The 14420-nt window shown below is 42.0% G+C and overlaps 1 protein-coding gene across 2 annotated transcripts in view; it reads left to right on the top strand.

Moving 5' to 3' along the window:
- LOC117358112 (serine palmitoyltransferase 3-like) overlaps window positions 1-14420 on the top strand; it is a 277511-nt gene that overhangs the window by 91876 nt on the left and 171215 nt on the right. For both annotated transcript variants that reach the window (XR_004538942.1, XM_033939641.1), the window contains exon 4: window positions 13305-13453. Coding sequence is in view for 1 of the 2 variants with exons in the window: in XM_033939641.1 (XP_033795532.1) it covers window positions 13305-13453 (149 nt within the window). In the remaining variant the exon portion in view is untranslated. The remainder of the gene's footprint in view (window positions 1-13304; window positions 13454-14420) is intronic.

Here is a 14420-nt window from a genome sequence, read left to right as displayed (position 1 = left end):
GAAAACTATGGACAAGTTCGGACATTGCCTTTACCAAAAAGCTACGATGTCCTCCAAAGTCCTTAATTATAATTTTAATTTTGTTTCTTATCTCAAGTTCCTTATTGATCTTCTTCCCAAATTTCTCAGCTATTTGGATACACAGAAGCAATTTGAATTCCAAGAACTCATCGCTACTCGTCACAACTCAGATTATATCTTCATTCTTCTTACAATGCCTTTGAATTGTCAGCCAGAGCCACTGCTTTCTCTGTAGCAATGCGACGCCTGGCCTGGCTTCGTACCATTGACATGGACCCTAATCTTTAGGACTGCTTAGCTAACAATCCTTGTGCAGGCAATGACCTCTTTGATGAATCTATTGAGGCAGCCACAAAGAAATTGTCTGAACATGAAAAATTTTTTGCTTCCATTGTCAGACCAAAGCCTAAGCCAGCTTCTGTCAAGCCTTCATGACCTCCTCCAATTTTCCAGAGGCGTTATGCCCCAAGGGCGGCTCCTTACAATCGTTTGCCTCCCAAGAAACAGCAGCATCAGAAGCAACAGAAACCTCAGCCTTCTGCTGCACTTAAAGCTGCGCAGCCTTTTTGACTGTTTAAAACAGAGATAACCTCCACCGTTCTGTCTCTATCCTCTCTTCCTCCCATAGGAGGTCATCTCCATCATTTTTATCACCGATGGGAGACAATTACATCCGATCTCTGGGTGCTGTCAGTCATCAGGGAAGGATACTCTCTTCATTTCACTCAGGTTCTACCAGAGCTTCCTTCAAGAGAGTTTCCTTCCAGTACATCCCAGACCGCCCTTCTTCTTCAGGAAGCTCAAGCTCTGCTTTGTCTCTGTGCCATTGAACCAGTTCCTTTGGGACAGCAGAACAGGGGGTTTTACTCCCGTTACTTCCTTGTTCCGAAGAAGACGGGCGATCTGTGACCCATTCTGGATCTCAGGGCTCTCAACAAATTTTTAGTCAAAGAAAAAAATTTTGCACGTTGTCCCTGGCTTCCCTTTATCCCCTTCTCGATAAAAACGACTGGTTATGCTCTCTGGATCTCAAGGAGGCTTATACTCATATTCCCATTCATCCGGCCTCCAGTCAATATCTCAGATTTTGGGTGGGGAATCTGTACTACCAATACAAAGTGCTACCCTTTGGCCTGGCTTCATCTCCCAGAGTGTTCACCAAGTGCCTAGTGGTGGTAGCAACAGCTCTAAGGAACCATGGTCTTCAGGTGTTCCCCTATCTAGAAGACTGGCTCATCAAAGATTCCACATCTCAGGGGGTTATTGTAGCGACCCAATGGACTACGTGGTTCCTACAAAGTTTGGGATTTGAAATCAACTTTCCCAAATCCCAACTTCAGCCCTCTCAGAATCTACAATTCACCGGAGCTCTTCTGGACACTATCCAACTCGGAGCATTCCTTCCGCAACAACGTCTAGAAGCTCTCCTTCACTTCTGTCATGCAGTGTCTTCCCGCTCTTCAATCTCAGTGAGACACATGATGGTACTACTAGGTCACATGGCCTCCACAGTACACGTGATTCCTTATGCCAGACTTTACCTCAGAATTCATCAGTGGACCCTGGCATCTCAGTGACGCAGGCTTGCGACCCACTCTCTCGACACATTGCAGTCACTCCTTTCTTGAGACAGTCTCTCCGCTGTGGATGCTCTCTTCCAATCTCTCCAGAAGCTTGCTGTTTCAAACGCCCCCCCCTCCCCATCAGGTCCTCACAACAGATTCCGCGACCTATGCTTGGGGCGCTCACCTCGATGGTCTCCGAACTCAGGGCCACTGGACCAGTACAGATCGTCAGTGTCACATCAGTCTGTTGGAACTCAGAGCGATCTTCAATGCTTTCAAAGCTTTTCAACATCTTCTTCACGACCAGGTAGTCCTCATTCGGACGGACAACCAAGTCGCCATGTACTATGTCAACAAACAGGGGGGACGGGATCTTCCTCCCTTTGTCAAGAAGCTCTGAAGGTTTGGGACTGGGCAATCTTCCACAACACCTTCCTCAAAGCCGTCTACATCCAAGGGGCAAAAAATTGTTTGGTGGACAACTTGAGTCATCTTCTGCAACCTCACGAATGGACGCTCAATTCCTCACCTCTTCATCACATTTTTTTGCAGTGGGGAACGTCTCAGATAGATCTCTTTGCAGCTCCCCACAACCACAATGCCCCAGTTTTGCTCCAGGATATATTCTCCTTATCACCTCGAGGCAGATGCTTTTCTTCTGGAATGGACGAATCTCTTCCTGTATGCATTCCCTCCATTCCCTCTCATTCTCAAGACTCTTGTTAAGTTCAAGAACGATCATGCCACCATGATTCTGATAGCTCCTTGGTGGCCGAGACAACCCTGGTACTTCCTTCTACTTTAACTCAGCAGCAGGGAGCTGTACCTTGTACCAGTTTTTCCGCCTCTGCTTACACAGAACCAAAGATCTCTACTTCAGCCCAGCCTGCAGTCTCTACACCTGGTAGATTGGTACCTCTTAACATAACTCCTCTTCAGTTTTCTCAACCTGTACGAGACATTTTAAGTTCAATATTGTTTATTAAAAGTTTTCAGAAACAAAATACTAAATACAGACAACATAATAACAGCAAAAGTCTAGAAAAATACACTTTCCCAATCTAGCAGGTAAGTACCTTGATTTTAAAAGGTATACAACAAATATTCGAATAAGACGAAAGAAAAGACGAAAGAAAAAGAGAAATGCATAAACAAAATAATAAGTATACATAGACTAGTAGAGAAATGTCAATCATGAGTGCTGGTGCAATAATCCAAAACTCTCTGCCAGGTTTGGTTAAAAGAAAACAGTACATTAGTATTAAGGGCAACAGCTTTTTCATATTTTGCATACAAACAAACAGTATTCCACCATTCATTGTAATGTATCATTGAAAAGTCTTTCCAGTGTGAGAGTATTATTTTTATAGCGATTAGAAGTAAACATTTTAGTAATTTATCTTCATATTTATCTAATTGTAATGACAGTGCCGGAGCACCATATACGAGAATAGAATATGTAAAGGGCTCCGATATTGATAAAATATTGCATATAGTAGACCATATTTCTGACCAATAGGGGTGTAAAAGTTTACAGTGAAGGAGCATATGGTCCAAAGTACCAATTTGTTCCGAGCAAGACCAGCATAAGTTAGACGTATCCGAGGAAATTTTTGACAATTTGTGTGGTGTCCAATATGCTCTGTGATATAGAAAGAGCACTAGTTGCTTATTAGAAGCAGCTTGTAATGAACGAAATGAAGTAAGCCATATGGAATCCCATATTGTAGAATCAATGTTAGAAGCGGTATCATGTGCCCAAACATCATATAGAGCCAATGGAGGGGAAAATTTGTGTTTCATTAACAATTTATACCATGCAGAAGCTTCTCCTCTCTTCAATCTAAAGGTCATACACCATGAAAGCAATGTTGGTAGATCTTGAGAAATGTTAGAAGCACGTAGAAGGGCTTTAATTGAGTGCTGCAATTGTATCCATTGATAAAAGTGCTTTGGTAAGAGCGAATATTCAGAGGATAGTTCGGCAAAGGTGCATGGTTTATTGTCTTTATATACTTGCGAAACAGTCCATATTCCAGCCTTGATCCATGATTTCCATTCAATGTGCTTCCCTTGTATCGACACTTGTGGGTTAAGCCAAATAGGAGACATAGTAGTCATATTCCAACGATTATCAGCATAAGAGTCTAAAGTATTAATAGCTACTATTGTTGATTGTATAATTGGATTGTGGCGTAGAGTTGGATGTGGAGAACAAAATGGGAGGAACCTGAGCAATTCTTTATAATGTAATTTATATTCCAGTTGTAACCAAGTTGGTGACGCTGTCCTGTCCGGCATCAGAAGCCACTGTGATCCTTGTTTGCTCAGAAAGGCAATGTGATATTCATAGAGGCTAGGGAAATTTACCCCTCCATTACTTTTAGTACATTTTAGTTTTTTCAATGCAATTCTTGGAACTTTGTGATTCCAAAGGAATGCCGTTAAGAGAGATTCCATTTTCACATAAGCTTTAACAGGTAACAAACATGGTAACATCGAAAGTATGTACGTGATCTTCGGGGCCAAAACCATTTTTATAGAGTCCAATCTACCCCACCATGTAAGTTTTAAGGGGGACCATTGTGCTGTAACATTTTTAATAATTTGCATAATGTGGTCTACAGCATCGGAGCAGGTGTCTTCTATGGTAGGTGCAAAGTGAATGCCCAAATATTTCAATTTATCAGGAGTGTATCGTAAGCCCAATTTGGAAACAATATCACCACATGGCATAGAATTCAAGGGCATAACTTCTGTTTTTTGAGAGTTGAGTATATATCCTGAGATCTTCGAGTATTGATTGATAGTGTCCAATATATATGGAATAGAGTCCAATGGTGAATAGAGCAACACATCATCTGCGTAGGCCGACAACTTGACCGATAGATCATCTATTTGTAATCCCAAAATGTACGGATGAGCCCGTATAGCTATTAGTAAAGGTTCTAGTGCTATGTTAAATAATAGTGGTGAAAGTGGGCACCCTTGTCTTGTGCCCCTTGAAGGATTGAAAGCCTCCGAAAAGGTGCCATTAATTCTGAGTTTAGTTGAAGGGTGGGAGTATAACACTCCAACCATTTTAACAAATCCATCCGGTATACCAAACCATCTCATGGCTTTAAAAAGGAAAGATCACTCCACACGGTCAAATGCCTTCTCAGCATCTAATGCGATCGCAACTAATGGATACGATAAGGCTTGAGCGTGGAGTAATACATGAGTAAACAGTCTTGTATTGTCACTAGATAACCTGCCTTTCATGAATCCATTTTGATCAAGATGAATAATTTGAGGTAATACTTCACTCAGTCTGGAAGCCAGTATTTTAGCGAAAATTTTGGCGTCAACGTTAATTAATGATAATGGTCTATAATTTTGTACAAGCAGTGGATCTTTGTTTGGCTTGAGAAGTACTATAGTTAGAGCTTCTGTGAAAGTTCCTTGAGCTTCTCCTTTTTCAACGAGGTGAGAGAAATAATGCGTTAATATAGGTAATAATGAGTCCAGAAAGAGAGTATAAAATTCGACAGTCAGACCGTCTGGTCCTGGGGCCTTACGTTTGGACATAGAGGAAATTGCATCTACTATCTGAGAAGATAGTATAGGCTCCATTAGTGATTCAACCGCAGCATGGTCAATTACTGGATGATCAAGTTGTTGTAAAAAGGAATCACATTGATCCAGATTCGGGTTATCGGTAGTATACAGATCTTTATAAAAGGAGTAAAACTGTGAACAAATATCCTTAGTATCCATTTTAGTTTGCCCAAGTTGATCTTGAATAGCAGGGATTGTTGTTTTTTCCGTTCTTAGTTTGAGATAATTGGCTAAATGATGACCCCATTTATTCATGGTAGAGTAGTATGAGGCAGATTTCATGAAAACTTCTTTTGCAGCTTTGGTACTCAGTGCAAGATTATATTCATAGCTTAGCTTGTGGAGAGTGGTATGTAATTCCAAGTCAGATAAATTCTTGATATGAAGGTGTTCAATCTCTTGTATCTTCTTCTCCAGTTGCTTGATATGCAATTGTGATTCCTTGTTGTTTGTAGCAACATAAGCTATGATAATGCCTCTTATATAGGCTTTAAAGGTGTCCCATGTGGTATGCCAAGATGTATCAGCCACCTTATTTAAATCAAAAAATTCCTTAATATGTTTAGATGTATGTTCAACAAATACGGGATCAGAGCATAGCGATGAGTTGAACCGCCAGCAATTTTTTATTGTAGGAGCTTTACCAATATCCGTTAAGTTGAGTGTAATAGAAGCATGGTCTGAGATCATTATGGGATGGATATCAGCATGGACTACTTTGGAGATTAATGAGTAACTTGCAAAAAAATAGTCTATTCTTGAATAAGATAAATGAGGGGAAGAATAAAATGTGTAAGTGTGCTCATCAGGATGTAGAAGTCGCCAAATATCTATCATTTTCGTTACACACAACAGATCATGTAGATTAGACCAAGCTTTGGGTTGTCTGTATACTGCATTAGACTTCCTATCCTTTTTTATGTCCACAATTAAATTAAAATCACCTCCCAATATACACGGTGTATCCCCTGAAGACATTATCAGTTCAGTCAACGATCGGAAGAACTGGGGGTCATCAGTAGTCGGAGCATAAATATTAATAACCGTGATTGTGGACTTAGCTATACTGAGGTCGACCTTGAGCCATCTGCCAAACATATCCGTTGTGTGGGACAATATCTGGATATCAGGTCTTTTTCTAATCAAAATGAGGACACCATTTTTTTTCCCATCAGCTGGCGAAAAGAGAGGTGGGTAGGCCCATTTAGGACAGATTTTACTGGATTCGGTAGCAGATAGATGAGTTTCTTGATAGAATATTATATCTGGATGATATTGGTCAGTATAATTCAATATCTTTGTACGTTTGATTGGATTATTAAACCCCTTAACATTCAGAGAAAAGCAAATAAGTGACATGAGTTCATATAACAAAGATACTCCACAAACTGAGATAGTGCAATTGTACACATGTGATAGCAGAGTTGCTTATAAGAGGCGTGAAAATATATTTGTTGGATCAGAACATATGAATATACAACAATTTTCGATCTTTGATCCTCCTTCAAGTATATACTTTTAAGGAATTGCTGAGTGACCCTAATTGAGGAAGTTATACATATGGTGTTATGTATATCATAGGAATAATCACTAGATTGTGCTGACCCATGTATCATCCTGCTATAATTTGTAGTAATCAAGGATTCTAATTGGTAAGACCTGCTATGCATGTATAAATGATCAGTTTTAGCCAATAATAGTAAAACACACAAGCACAGTGAAACTATACCTAAATGCAATTGATAATCAAGAGGCATATACCTATCATATGAAATATAGTTAGCATCACCAATAGGGTGTATATGAGTCAACAGTACAATAGAATCATTATAGCAATTATGAACCCATTTAAGAATCTTATAGTATGGCAAGGCAGGATGGTGCGAGAAGATACAGTAATGGTAAATGTCACAGCGCATGGAATAATATCTAGAGCATATACAGAGAAGTTGGAATTTTTGGTTAGATGTACTAATTGTTAACATATAATACAGAATCATAGAGGTGGAGTCTGTAGGTGAGAGCCAGGTGTCAAAAGAAGAGAAAATAAAATTTGAGAGAAAAAACTGGGTCTGAAACTGTTCTATCAAATAATAATACAGTACTGAAAAAGAAAGGACAAAGAAAGCAGAGAATAAAAAGGTCAAATAGACCTTTCCAGATAAGAAATAGATTGACAATAAAAAGACAAAAACAGATGAAAGCTTGATATGAGTAATGAAAAATGTACAGATATCTATAATAAAACAGAAAAACAATAAGCACCCTATAGAGAGTACATATGTATACCAAAAAACAGAAAAAATACCAGCGAGAAAGGGAGAGTGAAGCAGGGAGATAATCCCGCTACGCTCCATGGGTAGGCAAGCAGGAAAGGAGGAACGTATGGTGAAGGAAGAACCAGCATTATAACAACTTTTGAAACAGAAAGAACACTGCATATAGTCAACATTTCAATATTAAACATTATTAGGTGAACCAGAAGCTACTAAATAGTAGCATGCAAGCTGAATAGCAGCACACAGTGTGAGTGAGAGTACATACAGCACGAGTTCCAGAGAATTCAGGTTTTATCAATAGCTGTTGGATGTACAGATTCAATGAAATCTGCCAAATCAGACGGATTGGTATAATCTTTAGTAGCATTATGATACGTGACCCGCATGCGAGCCGGGTATAGCATACCATGTTTTGCTCCAATCGCAGTAAGTTTAGGCCTGAATGCCAGTAGTTGCTTTCGTTTCTTCGCAGATTCTTAGGAGAGGTCAGGCACCATCAAAAGTTTAGTACCTTCAAATATAACAGGAGAAAGCGTTTTAGCTTTTTGCAGAATCAGTTGAACCTGGGATTGCCGCAGTAGTTGTATCACGATCGGGCGTGGAAAACGATCATGGCGTGCCACGTGCTGGGGCACTCTGTACGCCGTATCAAATTCCAGCTTTGTATCCGGTGAGATTTTTAACAGCTCAGGCAAAAGAGCTGCAAGGAAATCCTTAAGATCACATGCTTCTCTACCTTCCGGTAAGCCGAGTAGCCGAAATCTGGTGCGTTTAGCATTATTATTAGCAGTTTCCAATGCCAATTCTAGGTGGGCTATGCGGGTGGTTTGCCTGTGAAGTAGTTTGATAGAATCTTAAGCAGTTTGCACTTTCAATTCTAATACATCCGTGCGCTGTTTTACCGTGCCAAATTCCTCTCTGAGGTTGGTAATATCTTCTTTCATATCGGATATGTCCTGTTTCGTGTCTATGAGGAGATCTCTAATAGCACGAAGTTCCTCTAAGATGGTGGCTGAAGAGGCCTCCTCGATTTTATCATCCGCATTTTTCTGCGGGGAAGGAGGCTCGACAGACTTACGTTTAGTAGGTTTGGTAGTAGACATCTTCCGATGAGAAGTGCTCGTAAAAGCAATAGTGTGCTGTACTTTTAAAGCAGTGTTTTTCTCGATTTATTACTGAAAAATGCAGGAGCTCATTCACCACATGTCCATCACAGTCAGTGCTCACTGGTGCCCCCCCGTACGAGACATTTTAGAGGTTTCTAGAAAGCCTGCCACTAGACAATGCTACCATCAAAAATGGACTAGATTAAAAGACATCTAGGGGAATCAAGATGGCGTCGGAGTGAGTCGAGCTGTCAAGTGGCTCCTGCTCTGTTTGGCAATTTTTTCAACTTTTTCTTTTCCTTAGAGACTTATCTGCTATGCCTAAGCACAGGGGTAAGCAGAGGAGCGTGCTTCCTGCCTCCTCTTCGACTTCATTGATTCGGCAAGCGGCAATAACATCTTATGCTGTCCCAGTTGGAGTGGGCGCATCCGTTGACCGAGGAGGGCAGACCTCGGTCTTGGAAGGCGACGTTTCGCTTAGCCCATTCGGGCCTGGAGTTCCTCCGTGTCCCGGGATGATGTCGGGGACGCCCTCAGACGCACAGGAAGCGCCAGAATTGATGTCTCCGGCGGCGCTGCAGGTCTCACCCCTGAGCCCGGATGGAAACCACAGCTTGCTGACTTCCTTACAGTCAGCATTGGAAACCGGAGGACCTGAAAGTCAGCGGGAAGCGGGGAAGGTGGAGATGGATCCCATGGTGGAGTCCCCCGGAATAGCTACCCCTGCTCCCCTGATTAAACCTGCGGTGATTGACATGGAGGCACTATGGAGTGCTATGGAGACTTTACACAAGGTATGCTCCCAGATTGTACTTTCCACACAAAATTCTAATAGTAAATTTAAAACTTTTGAAGAGAAACTCCAGCAACAGTCTTTTAGAATGGACAAATTGGAGAAATCTGTGGCAGATGAGAAGATTACCACTAATTTACAATTTAAGGAGAAAGTTTTACTTGCTAGGAAAATTGAAAAGCTGGAAAATGCTAATAGGAATTTGAACTTGAGACTTTTAAACTTTCCTGTTTCCAAGTTTCAATCTCCTAGGGATTTATTTCAGTCTTTTTTAAACACCATTTTGAAATTTCCTGAAAATAATATGCCACCATTACAAAAGGAGGATAAAGGGAATGCAGTACCAGGAGAATTGGATCTCACTGGTATGCTGGAGACATCTCAAGAAGATTTAATGACTAGAGCTACTTTATTGGTAACTTTTGTCTTTCTTCAAGATAAAGAAGCAATTCTTCGTCTATTCTATAGGACTGATAAGGTGGAATTTCATGGATTCAAAATTTCTATATTTCCTGATGTATCTAAGTGGACACAAGCCAGACGTAAGAAGTTCTTGGCTTGTTGTCAGTCTGTTTTGAGTTTAGGGGCAACCTTTCAATTACGTTTCCCCTGTAAATACTGCATTACTTATCAGAGTAATAGAATTATGAACCCAATCAATTGCAGTTTTTTCTTGAAGGTAAAGTAACCACAAGAATTCCAGATACCTCCATGGAATCAGCTCAGCAGGCCATTAGTTAATAACTCCAACTGCACTCTGTTATTTGATTATTTTAGTTTATTTCTTGAATCCAACTACCCTTGGAAGTGGTTGATTCCTTCTCCTCTTAGATTGTGGACTTTAATCATAGTTACTATGTGTTATTATTTTATAATTAATATTTGTTTTCCTTATTGGATTGTTATATTTCCTTTCAAGTATTGATTGATTTGTTAATTTGTAAAAGTATAAATAAATTTAAAAAAAAAAATGGACTAGATTTTCTACGTGGTGCATCTCTCATGATAAGGAGCCTCAAGATTCCTCCTTATCTTCTGTTCTAGATTATCTTTTGCACTTATCCACCTCTGGCCTCAAGTCTACATCGATCCGAGTCCATCTCAGTGCAATTGCTGCTTTCCATCAACCTATTGAAGGGAAACCCCTCTCTGCTCATCCGGTGGTTTCCAGATTTATGAAAGGGCTATTTAATGTCAAACCTCCTCTTGAACCACCTCCAGTGGTTTGGGATCTCAATGTTGTTTTTGCTCAATTGATGAAGCCTCCATTTGAACCAATGTCTACAGCTCATCTGAAGTATCTCACTTGGAAAGTGGTGTCTCTCATTGCCCTCACATCTGCTCGAAGAGTCATTGAGCTGCAAGAGTTAGTTGCTGATCCACCTTTTACAGTTTTCCATCATAACAAGGTAGTCCTCCATACTCATCCTAAATTCTTACCTAAAGTGGTTTCAGAATTTCATCTCAATCTATTGTACTGCCAGTTTTTTTTCCAAGGCCTCATTCTCATCCTGGAGAATCAGCTCTTCATACTCTGGACTGTAAACGTGCTTTAGCCTTCTACTTGGAACACACCAAACCACACAGAACTGCTCCTCAACTTTTTGTCTCCTTCGATCCTAACAAGTTGGGACATCCAATCTCTAAGCGTACCATCTCCAACTAGATGGCTGCTTGTATCTCTTTCTGCTATGCCCAGACTGGATTACAACTACAGAGTTGTGTCACAGCCCACAAAGTCAGAACAATGGCTTTCCTCAGATCCACACCTATTGAGGAAATTTGTAAAGTTGCTACCTGTTCCTCAGTTCATACTTTCACTTCTCATTATTGTCTGGATGTTTTATCTAGACGGGATGGCCAGAGAGTATTACAAAATCTATTCTCCTAAGTTGCCAACGCTCCCCCCATCCCCTTCTGGTTAGCTTGGAGGTCACCCATATGTGAGAATGGGCTGCCTGCTTGTCCTGGGATAAAGCACAGTTACTTACCGTAACAATTGTTATCCAGGGACAGCAGGCAGCTATTCTCACAACCCACCCACCTCCCCTGGTTGGCTTCTCTGCTAGCTATCTGAACTGAGGAGACTCGCCCTGCGCTGGGCGGGAAAGCACTTGCGCATGTGCAGTGTGGCTGACTCAAAACTTCTATGTTTCTACAAGCAAGTCTGCTTTCGAGGCTGTCAGCATCCGGGCTCCGTGGATGACATCACCCATATGTGAGAATAGCTGCCTGCTGTCCCTGGAAAACAACTATTACGGTAAGTAATTGTGCTTTTTCTGTTAATTAAATTAAAAATAAAATTCTTTCTTTTTTCTACCTTTGTTGTCTGGCCATTTTATTCATGTTTATCCCAGTTTCTGGTTTCTTCTCTTTTCTTAGACTGCAGACCCTGGAAGGAAAGAAAATTATCTGCCTCCTCAGTCCTGTCTGTCTTCACTTCCTCTCCTACATCCATCTCCAACTTTTACCTTTTCCTTTGTTTTCCTCCATTTATTTTTCTGAATCTCTGTCTACAGCTTTCCATCTCTCTCATCCTATTATTTTCCAGGGGTTGTTTTTTTGTTGTTGTTTTTTTTTGCTAACTCTTCCCGCTCTCCCTCTTTGCAGTATCTTCTCTTTCTTCCCCCTTTATTTTCACTCTTCTGTCTTGCCCCCTCCATCCAGCTTATCCTCATCCCTCTTTCCTCTAACAACTCATCTTTCTCGTTCTCTCTCTCTCTCTCCACCTCCATTCAAAATCTTTCCCCATCACCATTTATCATTTGCTTCTTCCAACACTCGTATGAGGGTCTCTCATACGAGGAAAGACTGGGCAAATTGCAGCTGTACTCTCTAGAGGAGCGCAGGGAAAGGGGTGACATGATTGAGACTTTTAAGTACGTCACAGGTCGTGTCGAGGTGGAAAACGATATATTCCTTCCCAAGGGACCCTCAGTCACAAGGGGGCACCCGCTCAAACTCAGGGGAGGGAAATTTAGTGGTGACATCAGGAAGTATTTCTTCACAGAAAGAGTGGTAGCTCACTGGAACAAACTTCCGACGCAGGTAATCAAGGCCACAAGCATGCTCGACTTTAAGAATAAATGGGTCATCCACGTGGGATCCCTACGTGGGTCGAGCAGCACTCAGACTTAATGGGGTGGGTCAGTAGAGTGGGCAGACTTGATGGGCTGTAGCCCTTTTCTGCTGTCACCTTTCTATGTTTCTATGTTTCTACCTACCCAGGGCTCTGTGGAATGGAGTCGCAGGTCACGGTGCAGTCTGACATGCAGGCAGGCAGCTGATTTCTCCCACCGACGGTTGCGGCAATTCTCTATGCTGTTTACCGGAGCCAGTGGCGCATCCAGATTGCGAGCAGCCCTGCCTTCAGTCCCGGTCCCACTAAACTGGCAATAATAAAGCCAGACACTGCTGGGGCCTTCCCTTTTGCCAAATTGCTATAGGCTCTGCCGGTCTCAATCCCACCCATCAAAATCAGGAAGTAACTTCAGAAGGGGACAGGATCGAGATTGGCAGAGCCTATAGCGATTTGGTAAAAGGGAAGGCCCCCACAGTGTCTGGCTTCATTATTACCAGACATTTTTGCAGGATCGAGACCGAAGGCAGAGTTGCTTGCATTCCGGATACGCCACTGACTCATCACTCTCCCCTCTTCCCGACTATTCCCCACAGCCAGACCCCTGGTAGGTTTAAATTTTGATTTTTTTTTTTTTTTTTTTTAATTACAGTAGTTAGAGAAGTACTCAAGTGTACACTCGAATATATACAGAGACCCCCATTTTTGGGCCATTTCTTTGCCTGAATCCCACAAAGAAGGTAGCACTGAAGAGAAAAAAAACACAGAGAGGGTGGAGAAAATAAAGAAATTGGCAGCACTTTTTAAAACCTAACCTGTCAAATGTTACATAATATCTCTTAAATTTTGATCCTCTTATAGGTACACGGGCCAAGTTATCAAAGATGTGATAAATATGGGCTCTTATAATTACCTGGGCTTTGCGGAAAATAGCCCCAGCTCACTGGAGACAGTGATTGAAATGTTGAAGACCTACGGGGTAGGCGTGTGCAGCACCAGGCAGGAAATGGGTAGGTATCTGTACTGGTCAATGCATGTGGTCTGTAATACAAAATCTACAAAGAGAAGAGATCTGAGAGTGTGAAATGAGACAATTCATTGCTGCCATTGCAGTATGGGACGTTTCATCGTGGCCACGCTGGATCGTCCTCTCATCGTCACTATCAGTGACTCTCCTTCTCCGCTCCAGTGTCGTACTAATGGGGAATCGGTGTCTCATTTCCTGTCCACGTCCCCAAAATACCTCTTGAAAAGTTCACCAGCACGAGCAGCATCTTCCACTCCTTGTTTGTGCCAGCCTTGGCTCCCTTCTAATGTCACTTCCTAGCTATGGGACCAAGATGTCACATCAGAGGGGAGCCGAGGCCAGTGCAAGCAGGAGGTGGAAGATTCTGCTCGTACCAATGAACTTTTCAAGAGGTATGCAGAAGCATCAACAGCGGGAGGGGAGGGGTGCTCAAGTGGTGGGGAAGAGTAAGGGAGCATCCCTAGTTTGGAGGTGGTGTGGGGACATTGCACCCTAAATGACAAGTTCTGCTATGATGTCCCCGACCTGCCAGCTGGGTATAGGAAAATTCATCACGGCCGATTCAGCGCTGTAATGGCCATGCTGAATCGTCCTAGACCCCTGAGAGTTGCTAGCATAGCCTAAAAAATTCTGTCATATCATTTGGTCCTGCATACCTTTTTTCTGAAACATACTGATTTCTGAAAATAATCAATACTAACTGTGGTCTTCCCTAACTAAAACAGTTTGCTCATATTTTTGGATGGGCACACAGTTCCCTCCCCACTTTCCGGCTGCACCTTCTTCCCCTGCCGTTGCTCTAGTGACCCTTAACAAATAAATACCTGAGCTAGTGGGTATAAGCAAGCCCTGCAAGTTGGAAGAGGTCTTCCAGCGGCCAGAAAGGTCATTCTCCTACTTGCTGCAGCTGGCGGCACTGTCCACATGCTGCTGCTGTGCTGACCTCTCCC

This window comes from Geotrypetes seraphini, chromosome 3 (assembly GCF_902459505.1).
Source record: "Geotrypetes seraphini chromosome 3, aGeoSer1.1, whole genome shotgun sequence".
NCBI lineage: Eukaryota > Metazoa > Chordata > Amphibia > Gymnophiona > Dermophiidae > Geotrypetes > Geotrypetes seraphini.
This window is presented reverse-complemented; position numbering and strand designations above follow the sequence as displayed.